The sequence below is a fragment of the Panicum virgatum genome, chromosome 5K (assembly GCF_016808335.1).
Source record: "Panicum virgatum strain AP13 chromosome 5K, P.virgatum_v5, whole genome shotgun sequence".
NCBI classification, from domain to species: domain Eukaryota; kingdom Viridiplantae; phylum Streptophyta; class Magnoliopsida; order Poales; family Poaceae; genus Panicum; species Panicum virgatum.
The window spans coordinates 48,962,158-48,981,706 of NC_053140.1; the positions used below are offsets into that span (position 1 = coordinate 48,962,158).

A 19,549-nucleotide genomic window follows, 5' to 3' on the forward strand; every position below is an offset into this window, starting at 1 on the left:
CGCGGCGGCCATAGGACACGCCCGGATCGACTCGAGCGGTGGTATTCTGTTGTATGGGATGGGAGGCGGCGCTGCCGAGCGGGGCTATTGCTACAAGGTTTTCTTGATGACGGCTGGCTCTGGCCGCGTCGTGAACTCGTGATTCGGCCGGCGGGCGGGGCGGGCGGGCCGGCTAGGGAGAGGGGCCCCCCTGTGCCTCGAAGAGTTTCGGATGGATTCGGACGGGGCCACGGGGACTTACTGCCGCTGGCCCGCTGCCCTGGCATGGCACTTGCAGTAGCAGCTGCTGTAGGAGCGCGACGGGGCCGGGGGCTAGTGGGGTAGCGCGGGGCCTGTGACATGCTGGTCTTATTACATCCACAATTAATGAGCCACTGTTGCCATACCGTTTTCAGCATTTTTGGGTAGCGAGCAGTATATTTTCTCCTCTCGCCGTCGCCGGCGCCGCATGAGCCACGGATCTCCGCGAAGCCGCTGGGCCCGGGCCCGGCGGCAGCTTGTGCCGCCGTGTGCCGTCTCGCGCGTTTGGACATTGGCGCCGTTGCCAATCCGAAGCTTGTGCACCTGGCGCAACGCGAAAAGAGCAGACCGGATCCAAAATCCACATGCTTGGACCCGTGCCTGCCGTGCATGATGCTTGCGCGGTTCGATGTGCGTGCGCTGGCGCCCAAATCCAGATCACCAGCGCACCTGAATCAGCAGCGGCGATCCATGGTCGATGGATGATGATGCATGCACTCATTATTTCAAAATTTTCATTGCACACGTACAACCACCGTGTTCTACTCTGGCGCAAACGCAGCTGCCGGAGGTCCGATCGGGCGCCAGCCAGTCCACTGCTGCTGCTTCTTCTTCCAGATGGGCCACGACGACCACATGATCAGGCTAGCCACTTGGGCCTCTTCATGTTTCGTGCGATCGGGGACCCGTGTGGGCCTCCAGCGTTGCACCACACGCCAGAACGGAATGGATGGATGCTGTATAACCCAGCAAAAGACCGGGCCAGCCCTTTTTTGGTGGTGGGACGAAGGGGCGCTACTGGGCCACGAGCCCAGGCCTTGTTCCTTCCCCCTGGCCGCAACAAATCAGATCCTCTGAACCTTGCTTCTGAAACGGCAAGGGAACAGTTTCCGTCGTCATCACATCTCAAGTCTCAACCTCCCCGTCTAGATTAAGTTCATGCCCCTCCTAATCAGGTTCATGCACCTTAATCAAGCTCATAATCACGGCCCACGCCTTGGCAGGAGCAGTGATACGGCTGCCTTGTCAGCTGGGGTCTGGTTTGCATCAGGTTAGGGCCCGACTGGGGGCTCTGTTCAATTATCATCTGAAAAAATCGTCTCGGGGAAAATGGTGCAGGTGCATGCATTCTCTGAACCACCGCTGAAGCAGCGAAGCCTGCCTCTGCATCGCAGCACAGAGCAATGCTGCAGGCCATGGACCGAGCAAGACCCCAGCAGAGAATATCTGGTTAACTCTTAATTATTCTTGAGGGCTGCAGCCTGCAGCCCAGAGCGTGCACAATAAATTATGGGCTGGCTGTCAGGAGGAGAACGTGCACAATAAAATTATCGGGCTGGCTGTCAAGTGGAGTCTAATCTCTGGTGATCTGCCCTACCGATCCCTGCCTGCCCAGCTATAGAATAGAAAAGGTACGGTATTCGGCATTTGTAACCACGGCGCTTCAGCGTATTTGCAAAGCTAAACTCTCGGTTGGCAGGTGAAGCGTTTTCCATCTCGGCTGGAGCCGCCTGCCTCCTTGCCTCCGGCGGCTGCCTGACGCCCTCCGCCAAGACACCGATGAGGTGTGACCAGTGAGCAGCCTCCGGGACTAGAGATCAGAACAGATTGTGGACTTTCGAGGTACCGAATGATATTGCATACTTTTGTTGTGAATTGAAAGGTACTTAAAATAAAATTACGTTGTTAAGCCCCTTCAGTTCCATCACTGCTCCGAAAGCGTGTTTGCCTCACAATTCCTAGCGACAGGGACGGAGGGAGTAGGTGTGAGCAGGATTCACCTAACCGGTGGGAACCGGTCCGGTTTGACCGGTTACCGGTCAAACCGGTCCAGCCCGGTACCAAACCGGCCCAAATTCAAAATTCAAATTTAAATTTAAAAAATGAAAAATTCTAAAAAATCCTAAAAATACTTCAAGGTGCAACGAATTTAATGGTGTCAAATTTTCTCAAAAATTCGTTCATTTAGTATAGTTTGCGGGGATTTGAAGTTAAAAAAAAAACATGCATACAAAAGTATACAAATACAATGTAAAAGTAGTACAAAAAGAATTGGAGGGTTCATTTAGACTAAAACATGTTATACAAACATTCATTTAGTATACTTTGCGGGCATTTGAATTTAAACAAAAAAACATTGAATTTGGCTGGTTACCAGTCAAACCGGCCGGTAAACCGGTCAAACCGAATGGTATACCGGTCGGAACCGTTTGCACTGCGAATTTTGAATTCAAATTTGACTTCGACCGGTACCGACCGGTTTCCGGCCAAACCGGTCTGGTATACCGGTACCGGACCCGGCCGGTTTGGCCGGACCGGTCGATAAGAGAAACCCTGGGTGTGAGCCGGCACTGAGCCTGCCCGGTGTGGCTCCTATAAGCCAAACGCTACGCCATACTGCAGTATGTGTTTAGCGTTTTCTATGCCGCAACGGAGTAGTGGAAAACGGACGATAAAATAGCCAATGATAGCGTTTCCGCAATTCCCAGCACGGTGCAGGACGTCCGCCATTGGCAACGTGGCGCAGGGCCCGGCGCCCGCTCCAACCACCTCGACCTCCTCCGCGGCCATACCCGGAGAGGGTGGCTGCGCCGGAGTCCACTACACTCTGGAGAGGAAGGTCGACGTCGAGACCGCGTCGCCATGAGCCCTGCTCCTCCGAGCCGCCCGCCAACACGGGGCTCGAAGTGCTCGGATCTGGTGCCGCCGGAGCTCGGAGCGCCACGGCGCGTCCGACCGTCGCAGAACCCGACCTCCGTGCCCCGTCCGCGCCTCGCCGAGCCATCTGCTCCTCCACCATCGCCACGTCAGGAAGCTCCACGACGACTCCTGCTTGCCTGGGGCCCCTGCTCCTCCTTATTCCCTGCTCCTGCTCCACGGCGAGGAGCCGCCGCCGCCGCGCCGCAGCCATCGGGAGGCGGAAGCCGCCATCGCGAGGCCCGATCGTGCGACCCAGTCGTGCCGCCATCCCCGCCCAACAGCGGCGCGCGCGAGCTCGATCCGAGCTCCCCGCCCCGCGCTGCAACAGAGGGAGAGGGGGAGAGGGAGGCGCCGGCGGCAAAGGCCGAATTCGGGTCGCGAGGAGGGGCGCCGACGCAAGGAGATAGGAGGGAGGGAGGGAGGGAGGGGAGGGGAGGGCAGGGTTTCAAAAACCGGTGCTACTGTTCAAAACCGGAACAGTAGCAAAAAAATAACTTTTGTATTTTTGGATTTAGAAACATAAAATATAAAAAAACCGGACCCGGTTTACTATCCCGGACCGGACCGGAAACAGGAAAAAAATCCGAAAACCGGCGGTTTCCGTCCGGTTTTTGAAACCCTAGGGGAGGGCGACGGGTGGGTGGGATAAAAAATGAAGTAGTTTATGACATGTGCGGGAGCAATTGCATACGCTAGGTGGCGAGAGCGAGATGCCACGCTCCCCTTCCAATTGGGGATATTTCGCAGGAGTGTCGGAGTCTTCTGCTTCACTCTTGACTGCTGCTTTGCCCAACGCCGCCGTGCAATAGGTCGGGCTGGGCAAATATAACCGAGAACCGAGTACCGAACCGAAAAGAACCAAGTACCGGAATCGAAAAAACCGGAACCGAGAAATTTCGGTTCTACTTCGGTTCCACATTCTGAGGAACCAAAATTCCTCGGTAACTTCGGTTCTTGACTTCGGTTACCCGAAGAACCGAACCCCTATGCCAAATCCCAAATTAGCCCAGCTGGGAAAGGCCCAAGTCGGCCCAATACAAACCCTAGAACCCCATCCTCAGATCCCCTCCGCCCTTCCGGCCTCCAACTGATTCTTTCCCACCCGACCGACACTCCCATCCCCGACGGCGGACGCGACAGCCGCCCCGCCCCGCCCCGGCGCCCACCGAGCAACGAGCGCCCCTGCTCGAGGCCTCCAGGCTTCAGGTCCAGGGTCGAGACCGCGCCGGCCGCGGGCTGCCGGCAAGCTGCATCGCCGCCCCCGCCCCCAACCCCCGCCGGCAAGGTCGTCGCCAGGCTGTCGATCCCTGCCCAAGCCGCCACCGCCCGCGCCCAGGCTCGACTTCCTCGTCCGGCCGCCAGCCGCCAAGCTGCCCCCGGCACGGCGGCCCGCCCGCGTCCGACGCTCGCCCTCCTGCGACTCTGCGAGAGCGTCACGGCTGCCAGCTGGTGTCCGGCCACCCCTGCCTCGGCCCCGGCCACCTCTGCCGTAGGCCAGCCCCTGCCCGGCTACCCTGTCTGGCGTGGCGGAGTGCCTTTCCTAGCTCCGGCCGGCGCTCGTCCCCAACCATCTTCTGAGATTTCGGTTCCTCGGTTAGAACCGAGAACCGAATTTGCTCGGTTCTTAACTATATAAAGTACCGATCGGTTACTGTTTTTTGGGAACCGAACTTTTGTGAGAACCGAGGAACCGAACTTTTGTGAGAACCGAGGAACCGAACCGATCGGCTCGATACTAACTGAATGCCCAGGCCTAGCAATAGGCAGCATGTCTTCGTCTCGAGCCAACGGCAATATTTCACGGGCTCGGCGCGCGGACGAGCCTCCGTGCCGCTGCTCCGGCACGACCCTCCCGCGGCTCCGGCATGACGCGCGAGTGGGCAGGTGGCAGGTCGCCATCCGAGATCTCGCTGGTACAGGACAACCAAGGCGGCAAGGCCACCGCCCCGTGCAGTCACCCAGAACAGTGAAAATTGTGGCCGGACCTTGCACACGTAATGGCGTCGACGGCTCACTGCCGTTTCGCTTTCACCCCCAAGTCTCCATCCGATCGAACGGCCTTGCGACCTGCACGAAGGTTTTTGCAATTTTGCCTGTTCGGTCGGGCCATGAAGCTTGCCCTAGCGGGGGGAGTTTGAATAATCCCCCATGTGGCACGCGTGTGCCGGTCCATGGTGTGGAGGCGACGGCGATTGGCCGGATCTGATCGGATACCCTCCGATCTCGTCGGCATCTCGACAAAGTCCGGCGGGTCCCACCCTCCGATTCCCGGACCGGTACTAGTCCCCGTACCCCTCCTTCCCGAGTCTCCGGGGAGGACCGGGCGAGAGGACAGGACACCACTCGTCGGCTCCGCTCTCTCTCGCTCGCTCTGTCCCCCAGGCCCCAGAGGCAAGGCAGCCGGCGAGCGAGCGAAGCGCGCCGCCGCGGAGCAATGGCAAGTACCAGCGAGGATTTCCTCCTTCACGGCCGCCGTCTCTCGCTTCCCTCCTCTCTCTCCGGCGCGGTCTGCTGACTCGACTCCCTCCGTTTCCTCAGGACTTCAAGGGGTTCTGGGAGTCCAGATTCGGGGGCAGGAAGGAGCGGGAGCCGGAGCAGAACGGGAGCGCCAACGGCGAAGCCAACGGGAGCGCCCCGAAGAGGACCGCCGATCTGGCGGTCTACGAGCAGTTCGAGCAGCAGGTGCGCGCTGCCTCCCCCGGCTTGTTTGCGATCCTCTCTGGCATCCCGATGCATGCGGGTGTTGCTCGCTGGTTCTGGTCCGCTGATTGACCCCGCGTACTGTCTCGTTTCAGGCCAGGCAGACCCAGGTCCGAGCCGCCGCGATTAGCGATGGGGCTGCCAATGTGATGTGAGAGCTCTGGATTACCTTACTTTACACTGCCGGTGCTGCGATCTTCAAGCATTGCGCCTTTGACGCTGCATGTGATGCCGGGTTGCTAAAAACAGATCTCGAGCCGTAGGTTTGGGCAATTGCTGTAGCTTGCTCGGAATGGGGGGTTTGACTTAGTGCAGTGTTTTTTCTCGAAATGTTCTCGCTGGGGAATGGGCAGAGCGATATATCTGTGATGTAGTTGACCACCAGATATAGATAGCGAGTGTCAAGTGGGGTGCCGACTCAACCCAATTTTGGCTAGTTTGCTGAATGCATGAATGGCTTGAATGCACAATGCAGTCCCTTTTAGGCCGTAGCATCGTGTGACAGATATAGTTCAAACGGGATTCAAAGATTGTGGTCCTTTCCCCAGTTGCCTTACTGCTTGCCAATTCCATACTCCGTGCCATACGAATTAATCTGTAGAACATGCAACATATCTGGTGACGTATAGCAGATTTACAAGAACCTTTTCAATTTAACTGGGAAGGGGACAATTTCCACCAGTATTTTTGTGCTGAAATGTATTAGCTAATGAAGAATTTAATTTGTTCCCAAGTGATTAATTCGTAAGGATAGCATAGTAAGCAGAACTAGCTAATATGGAAGTTACAGTGTTTCTACTTTCTTAGTTTTTTTATCATGTGTATTTCAGAATTTCTATGCTTGAAATAATGTTTTCTCATGGATAACTTTGAATTGTTCCAAACACATCTTATTGAACAGCTTTTGGTGGTCACTTTTGCAGCCAGAAGCCCCTTCTACCTCCATTCGAGTCAGCTGAAATGCGTAATCTCGCGGAGACATTGTTGAGGTACTCTAACTTCGCTGTGGCTTCAAGAATCAGGGAAGGTGTCGTTTAGCTACGGAAACATTTTATCCCATCATTTGACCTTACAGGGATATTATTCGTGGGAGTCCAGATGTGAAATGGGAAAGCATCAAAGGATTAGAGAATGCAAAACGCCTTCTAAAAGAGGCAGTTGTCATGCCAATAAAGTACCCAAAGTAAGCTAACTGTTTCGTGCTGAAAGAAATTTTTTCTTCGTCTAAGGATAATATTAGTCTCTCATCATAATTTTTACAACAGTTAACCCATTGCTACTGGGAAGAAGTGGTAAAGTTGAATATAATCATTCTTGCCTTCTTTTATCTAAAACAGCGATCTTCTATTTTGGAACAGTAATCAAATTTAGTGAAGAATACATAGAATATGCTAATGCGTATTATTGTATGTTTTGGATGATAGAGATACCAGAAAAAATGGAAATTCATATGAATGAGCACCAGTCTTTCTCTCTTTTTTCACTAATTATACATTTTCTATTTGTCCTGTCTTCAGATACTTCACTGGCCTCCTGTCTCCATGGAAAGGAATCTTACTTTTTGGGCCCCCAGGGACAGGAAAGGTTTGTATATGAATTACCTGTTTAATACGCTAGGCCGCTAGCCATGTATAGTAAGGTTATGCCTTATTTTTCTTTTCTTTTTCATCTATAGTGATAGTTCTGTGGTTCAGTGTTTCACTATTTGTTGATCATTTGGGTATATGTTATCAGACACTCATGCTATTGTATTGTTGCTAAAAAGACATACCTCTCAATTTAAACGTATTCCTGTTCTTTTAGACAATGCTAGCAAAAGCGGTCGCTACTGAGTGCAAAACCACCTTCTTCAACATTTCAGCATCGTCAATTGTCAGCAAATGGCGTGGTATGGTTTCTTGACACCACCCAATATCCCAACTCCTGATTCTACATCCCTCCCCCGTTTCTTCACATTCGCTTTTGTCGCTTTGACCTATGTACTTCAACTTTCAGCTCTAAGTTGATAGCACATAACTTGCGTATTGTTGCAGTGCAATTTTTTAATGTCAACACGCCTTGTTTTGACAGGGAAAATCAAGTCTTTTTTTTTATGCAAGTGCAGGAGATTCAGAGAAGCTCGTTAAAGTTCTGTTTGAGCTTGCCAGGCATCACGCACCATCCACAATATTTCTTGATGAAATAGATGCCATTATCAGCCAGCGTGGTGAAGCTCGTAGTGAGCACGAAGCTAGTCGTCGCTTGAAGACTGAACTACTTATTCAGGTTTCTGCTTGTTTGAAGATGTCAAGTATAAATTAGCTAGCCAATACCTGATTTCTTATTTGTGTCTTCTTGGCTTGAAATTGTGCCATTAAACAGTCCTCCAGGTTTAAATGTATCATTTGTTCATATGCCGATGACAATGTTTATTGCAGATGGATGGTTTGACAAAGACAAACGACTTGGTATTTGTACTAGCAGCTACAAATCTACCATGGGAATTGGATGCCGCTATGCTGCGCCGGCTTGAGAAGCGGGTAAGTCGACTGTCTAGTAGCAAATTTACTCATGCAAAGCTATTGACAAATGGACTGATGTGACCTCTGTTTCTGTCTTTGTTCATCAGATTCTTGTACCACTTCCTGAAGCTGAAGCAAGGCAGGCAATGTTTGAGGAACTTCTGCCAGCAATTACCTCAAAGCTAGAGGTCCCGTATGATGTACTAGTTGAGAAGACTGAAGGTTACTCCGGTTCAGATATTCGTCTTGTGTGCAAAGAAGCTGCCATGCAACCACTCAGACGTCTCATGTCGGTTCTTGAAGCCAGTGATGAGTTGGTGCCGGAGGAAGGTAAGTTTTGGTTCTTACCATTTTTACTGCAATTTATCCCACATTGACATTGGTTAAAAACTAAAATATAGATTCTTAGAGTTCCCCCTATCGTCATCTACGTAACTCATTTCTGTGGTTCTTTCTGAATGTGCAGAACTGCCGGAGGTTGGTCCTCTGAAACCTGAAGATATAGAAATTGCTTTAAGGAACACTAGGCCATCAGCCCATCTCCATGCACATCGCTACGAAAAGTTCAACCAGGACTATGGGAGCCAGGTTCTATGTTCAGAGCAAGCTTGATTATCAGGTAAGATTTGCACGAAATCTACCCAACCTGAATGAAAACTGTGATTCCCTTTTTCTTATGTTCAGCGCATCTCTGCAGGTTGATGTTCCATTCAACCATGGGAGTGTGGAGTGGAGCTAGTTCATTTGTTGATGTGGGGTCACATTGTGTCGAAATGGTTGGACTAGTAACTAGGCTCCACGGCAGATTGCAATTGCCCATCATTGGTTGAAGTGTTGGCTGCGCTCGTATCTGCAGGCGCCTTTAGCCAGGCTGAGATTTTCACGAAGCCTCTGATCTTGCAACAAAAGGTCGATTCGTTGTTTGGTTGCGTGTCAAAATAAATGCTTGGTACCTTCAGAGATGTAGACTGGTTAATAGTTATTGAATGCGAGCAGGTCTAGATTTTTTTTTTATTGTTGACGATATCCAAGCATCCAACTCGTTAACCAAGTCTTTTTTATAACAACCAAGCTTTAAGATACTCCTACGCGCTGTTTGGAAATGGTAAGGTGCAAGGTATCCCCCGACGACCTTCTGCTAGTCGTCCGGGTTCCCGGCTCCCGGCCTCACGCGGCGTCCCCTGCTGAGCGCTGATTCCTTGCAGTCGCTTGCTTCAGGGCGCATGGACCTTTGCCCTGACCATCCAGAGCCTTTGCTGGTTTCCCCATGGCCGTAGCTGGTTGGGGACTGTCAGCAGTCGTCATTCGCCACGTCTGACGAGTGCTTGCACAGGCAACACCAGACCAAAGGGAAGCGAGGCGCACGATGAGTAAGCGGAATGAATCAGCTGCGCGTCACACATTCACAAATAGTACGGCATTGCAAACAGCGAGGCATAACACTTTCACCGGGGCCTTGTTTGGTTTACCTGATGAAAAATACGAATGTATGTATGAAGTACTAAACGAAATTTATTTGCAAAATCTTTTCACTTTTCGTCGATAGAAATCTAATAAACCAAATTTTGACTACAGTAATACTACAGTAACCGCGCCTAATAATCCCCTAGTTGCGCAATCAAAGGCCTCGTTGACTACAGTAGTGCTACAGTACCATAGTTTTGGAGGTGATTAGACTTCGTTTAATACCTCTAATTAGTAGTCAAAACTGCTAAAAGTTTTCATTAAAAATTTTTCACCCCCTAACCAAACATGGCCCAGGCTTCACGTTTCCTCGTTCAAAAGGAGGAGATATTTAGATATATCTGGCATGACAACCTTCAGATAATAACAATCCAGCACTAGCACCTACACATTGTAAACGCTGTTTCAACCATCAAAACACACTTGCAGGGGCTAGCGCAGTCTCCATTTATACCATCTCAACGTAGTCCACTCAATGAATCAGTGGTTTTCCCAGATCTGGCGTCGGTCCAAGCTTTGGCTATTGTGCGCTTCATATCCTCGTCACCTTCCTCGTACATGTTCTGCACACGCAAATCCATGCACTAATTCACAGAATGTTCACACACACACAAAAAAAAATGTTGGTCTAAGCTATGATAGTGGGGAACAAAGTGTACCTTCATTAAGTCCATGATTCCAGACATTGGATCCTTCTCCTTGTCCATGCTTGGCTTGAACTGTTAACAAAAACAGACTTTAGCCTGACCAGTTCTAACAAACTCAATGTTTTGTAAGTTGTAACCAGCCAAGCAGTATCCAGACAGGTGCTATGACAAACTAATCCATCTATGTTTTAGGATTTGCACATATTGCTCTAGTTCCACAGATTGAACCAACAAAAGTGAGCAAAAGCACCAGTTACTTTTCACTAGCAACGGCGAAAGGAGAAATAAATTATTTGCTGGTATGAAATGCAGAAAAGGAACTTCAAGAGGCCAGATAACAAGGGTTGGACATGGTAGAAATTCATAAACAAAACATATCTTCAAGTATTCAAAAAAAAATGAAACATTGCCCAGCTCTAGGCAGGTTTATGTTCCACATGTATGCAAAAGTTAGTTTAAAGTTATTAAATACACAAATTTCGTCTTTTTATCCTTGTTTAAAGATTATAAAATTTAAACTTGAAAAATTTGCATCAATGTAGAACATAACCTCACCTAGAGATGTATAAGTTTCAAAAAAGGTAAAGCTTCTAACTATATTTCTTTCCCCAACATTTGAGCCATTTTCACCAGAGATGTAAACAAATAAAAGACTGAAATAGAAGAAGATATCATAGTGATCCAAAAGAAAAATGTAAACTGAACTTGACAGGTTGTACCAGCAATCAAGATAACACAAAACTCGAACATGCACAAGAGTTTATCAGTTCCTTATGATAATCACTATCAGTCAGTAAGTTTTTTGTTCCTAAGTCCAAGATCATTTTTCTTAAGTGCCTCCATGGGAACAGGATACTCAATTTAGGAGTAGAAGTAAACATGGCTGACTGAATTGACTGGACTATCCATCCATGTGATTTCTATTAGGCATTTGCTAATGTCTAACTACAAAATTTCAGAGTCCTATAAACAAAATCAATAAAAGAAAATTAATGTCCCACAGAGCATTTTTCAGTCGTTCAAGGCAATCCAATATCAGACAAACTAGAATTATCTGAAACATGGCTGTCACAAAGAAAATTAGATTTTCAAGACAGTCAGTACCTTGTCTTCCTTGAAGTGCAGGTCTAACCAGTTCCCTTTAGAAGCTTTACAGAGGGTAACAACAACCTTTGTAGGCTTCACCACAACTTTACATTTCTCAGGAATAATTTCCTTGTTCAGCTTTGGTATGGCACACCGATAATTCTTTCGGTTAACATCGTGAAACTTTATATCCACTGACATTGGCTTAAAAATAGTCTCCACCTTCTCTTGCTCAACCCCCTCCAGGAAAATATAAATCTGATGATGGGTACAATCAAAGCAAAAATATCATCAAAACACCAAGACAAGACATCAGTGAATGTACATTGGTTTAGCAAGTTAAATAGCAGACCGACATTGTTATGCACAAATTTTACTACATTAATTGAGCTGAAGAAATCGCTGGAATTGATTTGAATTTACTTAGTATGATATTACTTCAGCATAATCATCATGATGCATCAAGTAACATTATAAGGTAGTAGTAGCTTCAAGACAACTGCAATGTGGCTTATGTTACTAGTAGCCTTTTGCACTTGTTACAATCATTATTTAGAGCCAAGACTACTGGACGAATACTAAAAGATGAGCACGGTTTCTTTAGAAGACAAGAAATATTTTTTATAAAAAAATTATTCACAACAGTTTTTGCTACAGATAAGATGGATATTGTTGATATCTAATCCATGATACTGAAAAATACTGGCAGGCAATTTATCGTAGTTAAGTTGCTCCGCTGTAGTTTTCACATAATGCACAGTTTCTCTTCTTGATCCGAAGTAAAAGCTTTGCCACCCAAACAAAGTGTATTATTTCTAATTGACCAATGCCTTGGGAGATTCTACGAATTTGTAAAAGAAAACGCAATGCTGGATTATACAATCAGGCTGTCTCCTCATGAACAACGTACCCTGATCTTGTCATTGTCCTGATCCCAGCTGAACGACCCCAACGTGACGTAGTTCAAACCAGGACGTGCAGGCGCAGCGGTAGCCGCCGCGTGCGGCTCGGGCGCTGGTGCAGTTGCCTTCGCCAACTGCCATCGCACATCACAATCAGACATCGCAAATCGAGGACCGAAAGAATCGAATCGGGAATCCACCGATGAGCCGAATGGGATCGACGGGGACTCGGGGAGGCTGAGAAAATGGGGAGAAGAGAATGGATGGAAGAAAAAAGAAAAGAAAAGGAAGGGGAAGATGCAACCTTGGCTTCAACGTTGCGGATCTCGTTGGCGAGGAGGGACTGGACGCGGGGGCGCTTGGCGAGGCCCTCGAGCCGCCTCAGCTCGTCCAGCTCCAGACGCAGCTCCTCCGCCGACATCTCGGGGGCGCTCTCGGTTCTTCCTGGCGCTCGTTCTCGCAGCCTCTCGTCTTTTCGGTGCGGCGCGGCCTGTGGGCTGGTGGCGAGGCGTAGGCTGCCGCTTGTTTCTGCCGCCGGCTTTATGAAGTGTTTGTGCGGGTTTGGAAGCAGGGAGAAGGTTCCAGAGGTGTGGGGAGACAAGGCGACGGTTTCGTAAATGGGCCGGAGCGGGGAACAAGGCTGAGTGCTGGGCCTCCGCGAAGGCCGAGAGCACGGAGCAGAGTCTGTGCGAGCCCGAGTTTGCAGTAACGGGCCGCATGAGCTCCGCTGACGGGATGGCCACCGGGCCGACTAGCCCAGCAGCATCCGCTGTCCCTGTAAATGCTGTCAACGCCTGGCCCGGGCAGCACCCTCGAACTCCTTTTTTTTCTTCTTTTTTTTGGCAGCACCCACGAACTGACGAACAGTTCGGGCAATCATTTCTCGAGCAGATCCGGGAGGCGCCCCCCGATCCCTGCTTCCACTTGAATCAATCAATGTGTTACCAAAGCCAGACGAAACAATGCGCTCTCGGCGGCGGCCGCTTCAGCTACACCGGGGCCGGGCGGCATTAACACCGAGTGCTGCTCGCTCGCAAGAACTGCTGAAACATACAGCCGCGGCCATGTATACTGTGCCCTGCGATGCAAGCTTTGTCTGCAACAGGTGTTGTGTGTACAGCCACCGGCGCGGCGTCCATCGGCAGTAAAGCGAAAACGGATAGCGCTAGCGCCAAAACGATTCGATTCCCGGCCCGCGCAGCCTGACGCGTTCGTGCCCACCGGCCGGTCCTCAGCCATCGCAACGCGTCCATGGATGCCATGCCAATGCCACGCCGCGGCACTGCCAACCGGTCTCGGCAGGCAGGCAGCAGGCTAGAGGTGGCAGCCCCGTCTCCGATCTCGGAAGGCCATGCCTGCGACGCGCGCGAGCGCGACAGCCCTGCGCGGGAGCAGGCTGTCCTCATCAATGGCAACAGCGCGGGGCGGGTCGCTGTCCAGCCCAGCCAAAGGTCCAGACTTCAGACACGTCGAGCTCATGGGACGAAAAGATAGGAGGGAGGGAGGACCATGCGCGGCGACGCCGGCGAGCGGCGAGGGCCGGAGGGGACGTACGTTCCCGCGGGCCACGGAGGCCGGGGAAAGAGGCCTCTGCAACAGGGCGCCAACAGCTAGCGACATGCCGCTCTGCCCCGCGCCACCGCACGCGACGGGCAAGGAAGCAGGGCGCCCCCCCCCCCCCCCCGGCCGGCCCCCGCTTTTGCATTCCACTGCACGCCTGCCCGGCTGCACCTACGCTCTGCCCGGCTCTGTTCCGCTTTTGCCTTTTCCCCCCTCGGTCCTGTGAGGCCACAGTTCGTGCGTGGAGGGTGCATGCAGCATGCCAGCATTGCAGATGCAGCTCGCGAGCTTCCACAGTCCTCACTCCTCAGTCCTCAGTCCTGGCCGAGGCAGGCAGGCAGGCAGCTGCCAAAAGGCGTAGCCGTGGCAGGGGAGGGACGGGAAAAGCCAGGGCAACGGCGAGGTGTTGTGCTTGTGCAGCGTGCAATGCATGCACACACATGCTGTCTCTAGGAAGGAGCTGGGTGTGGACGTGTGCTGTTGGTATTTCAAAAAAGGAAACAAAGAGCTGGGTGTGCGACTTTATTTGGATTTGGTCCATGATTTTCGCTAATGTTAGTTATGGATGGCATGCAACGCAGTGACAGTGAGCCCTGATCAAACCATCAAATACTTCTTTGCTACACTACACAATGCACTTTTTTAACCTACGGCACATCATCGATGCCCCCACATGACTTTTTCCAAATCTCGTGCGGTGTGGCCCAAACAAATCCCCTTCGTTTTGCTCTTTCAGAATTTCTGCACGCTCTCGCCCTGTGGAGAAATGCACGGGTGAAAAAGGAGGCGCTTTTGTTCGTCTTTTGCCTGCAACTCCACGTTTTCAGCCGGCCAGGCCTTTTTCCAGTCATCAGATGGTCAAGGCGACGACATTTGTTGCTGCCGGTCGTTTTCGAAACGAGTCGTCCGTATCGCCTCGTAGGGGGTGTTTTGTAATGGAGACTTAAAAAAAGTCACAGAGACTTTTTAGTATTTAGAAGTATTAAATAAATGTTAATTATAAAACTAACTGCAGAACCTTGGGGCTAAACTGCGAGACGAATCTAATGACGTTTCTTAATCCATGATTAGCGAATGGTTACCGTAGCATAACTATAGCAAATTATGAATTAATTAGACTCATTAGATTCGTCTCGCGAAAAAGCACTCAGCTGTCAAAAAACATTTATAAATAGATTTTATTTAATACTATAAAATAGTAAGATTCCTTTTAATGTGATAGAGATTTCTGAAAAAAGTTGGGATCCAAATAAGCCCCTGGTACTCTCTTGGTGCTGCCCCGTATCTCAGGCTGCATCCCCGAGAAATCCTCTGGTCAGAAGCAATCATACCATGAGCAACAACCGCGCAGAAGCCCAGCCATCCCTGGCTGTTTGATTCGAATGAAATTTGCTCCCTGGTACAAAATTTCAGCAAAGATTTTCTTGGTCTGCACTATTCAATGATGCGCAGGGTACCAGTATGGGAATATCATGTTATGAGAGTGCTGCATCCCTTCTCATGTTAAGCTAGTGCTCTGTGTTAAGAAATCAGTGGCTGACCTAAGATTTCAGGTCAGCGCGGCTCGATGATCCTGTATACACAGAAGCAAAAATGTCCGCAGTTTTTTTTTTTAGATAAAAAAATGTCCGCAGTTGAAAAAGAAAACGAAAAAATGTCCCAGTCCACGATGGCTATCCGGCCCACGCCGATACGGGCCCACTGACGCCCAGCGAGACGGCGTGGTTCCGGAGCGGGTTCAGCTTCCATGTCGGCGACCGCCGCCGTGGTCACGTCAGTCAGCTCAGCGACGTTGGTTGGTTGCCTCCACCAAGCAGTCCTCGAGCCGGCCATCGAGGATTGTGGCTTGGCGGGAGCGCTGCCGGAGTGGGAAAAATGGGCGCGGCGCAGCATGATCGGCTGGGTCCCGTTTTTGCAGTGACACAACGAGGATTTTAGCAACAGATATTTTGAGCCCGGATTACCAGGTGTCCGTATGTACATCACCAAAATCGCCCCCCCGTTCAGCTGGCAACCAGCAGCGTTGTTTTTCTCTTGCACCAAATAAACACCAACCACCGGTCAACTTTTTTTCACCAGCTATGGCCGAACAGAGTGAGTTTGTATTGCGGCTCGAATCTCTCTGGCTCTGTCCCCAACAATCCTCTCATGGGATGCAATCATATCCCCTTAGCATCATGAGCAACCACCACGCAATCAGCAGGTAAATGTTGGACCTCGTTTTGATCCAATCCAAGGAGCTGTTTAGTTCCCATCCCGTAAACGTAAAAAAGCCGTAAACGTAAAAATTTTCGAAGGAATCTTGCTAATTTGAAGTACTAATTGAAGTCTATTTACAAAATTTTTTACATGGATGAGCTGTAAATCACGAGACGAATCTAATGAACCTAATTAATTCATGATTTGCAACAGCGATGCTACAGTGACAATCCGGTAATTATTGCTTAATCATGGATTAATTAGCACCATTAGATTCGTCTTGCGATTTACAACCCATCTGTGCAAAAAGTTTTGTAAATAGACTTCATTTAGTACTTCAAATTGGCAAAATTCCTTCGCAAAAATTTTTTGCGTTTACACGTAAAGAGAACTAAACAGGGCCCAATTTTTCTGAAGACTAGTGCGCGTAGCAATGATACACTGCGATTGGTCCGAGGGGCAAGAGGTATTTTCAGATGCTGCAATCAACCATTCCACGATTCCACCCATGAAAAATCTCAAAAAAGAAAGATTACTGCTCTATCATCAACAGCACAGCAATGCAGGAAACACACCAAACCATCTTGGTTGCTCCTTACAGTGAGGTAGCAGCAGCAAGTGCAGCGTCGGTCGTTACAGACATAGTTCAATCTCACGATGGAGCATCATCTCATCATCATACAAACATAATCCGAATCCGAACCAAAACGCGGTAAAATGATGGCGCTAATCTAGTGCGAGGAAGGCATGGAGTTCAAGCTGGCGGGCCGAGCGAGCTCACCATTGCTGAATTTGTTCGTGATACCGATCCCATGTTTCCATCACTTGCTGTAGCCCTTCTTCTTCCACAGGTCGCCGAGCATCCGGATGCCGGCGCCCTTGCGCTTGCCGCCGAACCCCTCGTCGTCGCCGTCGTCGGGCATCGTGGCGGGGGAGCCCCACCCGTTGCCGTTGCCGGCCAGCCCGGTGAGGTGGTTGTCCCCGCCGAGCACCGCGGCCGCGGCCTCGGCGGCCTTGCGCCATTGCTCGGTCTGCACGCGCAGGCGCCGCATCTCGCCGTCCAGCGCCTCCCGCGCGGCCTCCGACGCCCGCAGCTGCTCGCCCATCCGGGCCTCCCGCGCCGCGCCCTCCTTCAGGTCGTGCTCGGCCCGGGACGCATTCGCCGCCGCGTCCTCCTCGGCCTTCTTCGCCGCCTCGGCGGCCTCCCGGGTCTGCTTCTTGAGCTCCGCGTTCTCAGCCGTGAGGGCGGCGATCTCCGTGTCCTTCTCCGCCAGCTTGGCCTTCAGCTCCTCCTCGATCATCTTCTTGGTCTCCTCCGCGGCGTCGGTTTCCGCAGCTGCATTTTTGGTTTCCTCCTCGATCATCTTCTTGGTCTCCTCCACCACGTCCTCCTTCTCCGGCAGCGCCGCCTTCTCCCCGCAGCTCACCGCCTCGCAGTCATCCGCGGCGGCTGCCGCGCTCTGGTTCTCCTTGTCCCCCGACTCGGCCGGGACGACCTCAAACACGTCGGTCGCCGGCGAGTTTATGCTGCTGTCCTCCTCCTCCTCGGCCGCCGGTGGAGGCGCCTTCAGCTCCTCCGTCTCCTTCGCGCTCTCAGCCCCCGCCGAGGGGGCAGGGAGAGGAGAGGTCGCCGCGGAGGCGGGGCTCCCCCCTTTGGCGCCGACGCGCTTCTTGGCCTCCTCGAGCGCGACCTGCGCGTCCTTCTTGGCGGCCTCGGCGGACGCGAGCTGCTCCTGCAGCTTCTTGAGCTCGGCCTGCACCTTCCCGAGCTTGGCCTCCAGCTCCGCCACCCGCGTCCCCGCCGCGCGCTTCTTCTGCGGAGGCACATCCCCGCCGCCGGCGAAACAGTGAGCCACAGACCACCCCCAAGCGAGCAAACAACACTCCTCACAGGAACGGGGCGAAACGGGAACGAGAGCAACTTGCCTCGGGCAGAGGGCTGCGCGGCGAGTGGCGGTCTCCGACCTTGGGGCTGGGCCGGTCGGCGGCGGGGCGGTGGTGCGCGCCGTTCGCCTCGGAGCAGGCCGTCGTCTTGAGGTGCAGCGGCGCGCGCGGCGACGCCCGCTGCGGCGGCTCGGAGCCCCTGCAGCGAAATCGGAAGGCACCCGTCAGGAGACCCGGAAACACACAACGCCACCGCGGGGTGGGGCTTCGAAATCCGGCTCCGCGCGCACCTGGATCTCGGCATGGTCCTCCTCCGCGTGGCGGCGGCGGCGGCGGCGGTCGTGGTCGAACGAACCTCGCGTCCCCTCCCGGCGTGCGCGCAGGCAGGCAGGCAGGCGGTTCGGGCGGCGTGGCGTCCTAGGATGAGAGCAGGGGCGAGGAGGAGAAGGACGTTGCGGTCTTGGAAAGGCGGAGGTGAGCGGCGGGCGCAGACAGAAGAGAACAGAAGAGGCTTTGAGCGAGCCCTTTCTTCTCGTGGAAACGGGCGGGGGAATTTGTTTGGGTATTAATAAATGGGGGCCGGGTCGAGGCCGCGACCGCGAGGCGAGCGGCGCGCCGGCGCCGGCTCCCATGACCCGACGCGACCGGGCTGGGCTCCCACGAGGTGCGCGATTCAAATTCGAAAAGCAAGCCAAGCCAGGCAGGCACAGCCAGCGCCCAGCGGCGAGCGGTGCCACCGCCCGCCCAGGCCAACGTTACTCTCGCTCGGGGCGGGCGTTGGCTGGCTGGTTGGTGTGCGCCGCCCGCGCGGGCGTAAATGCTCGTGCCCGCGCTTGGGGTTCGGACACGGCTGCCTGGCTCCGCCGAGCGCCGAGTTCGGGTTGGGCCGTCGCGGCGGGCATGGCATAGCCGTACCGAGTTGGGGAGGCGGGCCACATGGGCGGGGGGGGGGGGGGGGGGGGGCGTTGTCAAGTGGCTGGCTACCCTGGGCGGGCGCCCCCGTCGGAGTCCCTGAGCGAGCGTCACAGTTGCTCGGAAATGTTCCCTGCACAGCAAGTCTGCACGTAGGCGTACGGGACGAGCACCAGCAGATGCGCGCGCGGCACACGCAGCTGGAGCTGGCGAGCAGGGGACGGACCTGTGCTCCTGGATGCTAGAGCCGATGGATGCTCCGGAACACACACAGCGCCGGCAGCACAAGCTGAGTTTGCTGTGTGACCGAGAGATCCTCATCAACCGCCTCCCACCAGCAGGGAGTGATGGGACTGGATATCCCCCGCTTTTGAAGCAATCAGGCGGCAATCTATGGGCCTGATTCACTCCCGGCGCTCGATTACAGGCTACTACTCTTTAACTTTTCGCGTCTAGCGTTAGACCGTCCACAGTGGAAGGAGCAAATGAAGGAGCAAATACACTGTTTGACACTGTAGATGCATACACTGTTTGACACTGTAGATGCACTGTTTGGCACTGTAAACAGAGAAGACGTGGAAAACGAGGAGGGAGCAAATTTGCTCTGGCTCCCTCCGCTGTGGTCAGCCTTACTAGAGCGGGCAGTGCGTGTGAAACCTGCTGCCGTTCCAACAAGGCTCTGAAGAACGCTGCCCATGGATGCTGAGAACGCTGAAGAAAGAAAGCTTCGTGCTTGTCCATACTCCATCCTCGG

The 19,549-nt window shown here is 52.5% G+C and overlaps 3 protein-coding genes across 4 annotated transcripts; 1 reads left to right on the forward strand and 2 right to left on the reverse strand.

The window, feature by feature from the left end:
• Positions 1-5,083: 5,083 nt before the first annotated feature.
• On the forward strand, positions 5,084-9,165 carry LOC120708095 (katanin p60 ATPase-containing subunit A-like 2). Its single transcript, XM_039993203.1, has 12 exons — positions 5,084-5,377; positions 5,479-5,622; positions 5,736-5,791; positions 6,564-6,629; positions 6,716-6,823; positions 7,158-7,224; positions 7,444-7,528; positions 7,745-7,905; positions 8,058-8,159; positions 8,249-8,471; positions 8,608-8,760; positions 8,839-9,165. Exons 1-11 carry the CDS (start codon positions 5,375-5,377, stop codon positions 8,751-8,753), a joined length of 1,161 nt encoding a protein of 386 aa, XP_039849137.1. The 5' UTR covers positions 5,084-5,374; the 3' UTR covers positions 8,754-8,760; positions 8,839-9,165.
• Positions 9,166-9,809: 644 nt separating this feature from the next.
• LOC120708096 (calcyclin-binding protein-like) lies at positions 9,810-12,805 on the reverse strand. Of its 2 annotated transcripts, none has more exons than XM_039993206.1 (5): positions 12,545-12,805; positions 12,249-12,374; positions 11,357-11,596; positions 10,265-10,324; positions 9,810-10,168 (listed from the first exon to the last, which is right to left on the reverse strand). In XM_039993206.1, the coding sequence occupies exons 1-5, from the start codon at positions 12,659-12,661 to the stop codon at positions 10,064-10,066; spliced, it is 648 nt and encodes a 215-aa protein (XP_039849140.1). In that variant the 5' UTR covers positions 12,662-12,805; the 3' UTR covers positions 9,810-10,063. The 2 variants fall into 2 exon arrangements, with proteins under 2 accessions (XP_039849140.1, XP_039849139.1); XM_039993205.1 differs by having other exon boundaries at positions 9,810-10,189.
• Positions 12,806-16,508: 3,703 nt separating this feature from the next.
• Positions 16,509-18,435, reverse strand: LOC120708097 (interactor of constitutive active ROPs 4-like). Its single transcript, XM_039993207.1, has 3 exons — positions 18,174-18,435; positions 17,926-18,082; positions 16,509-17,813 (listed from the first exon to the last, which is right to left on the reverse strand). Exons 1-3 carry the CDS (start codon positions 18,185-18,187, stop codon positions 16,821-16,823), a joined length of 1,164 nt encoding a protein of 387 aa, XP_039849141.1. The 5' UTR covers positions 18,188-18,435; the 3' UTR covers positions 16,509-16,820.
• Positions 18,436-19,549: the final 1,114 nt, after the last annotated feature.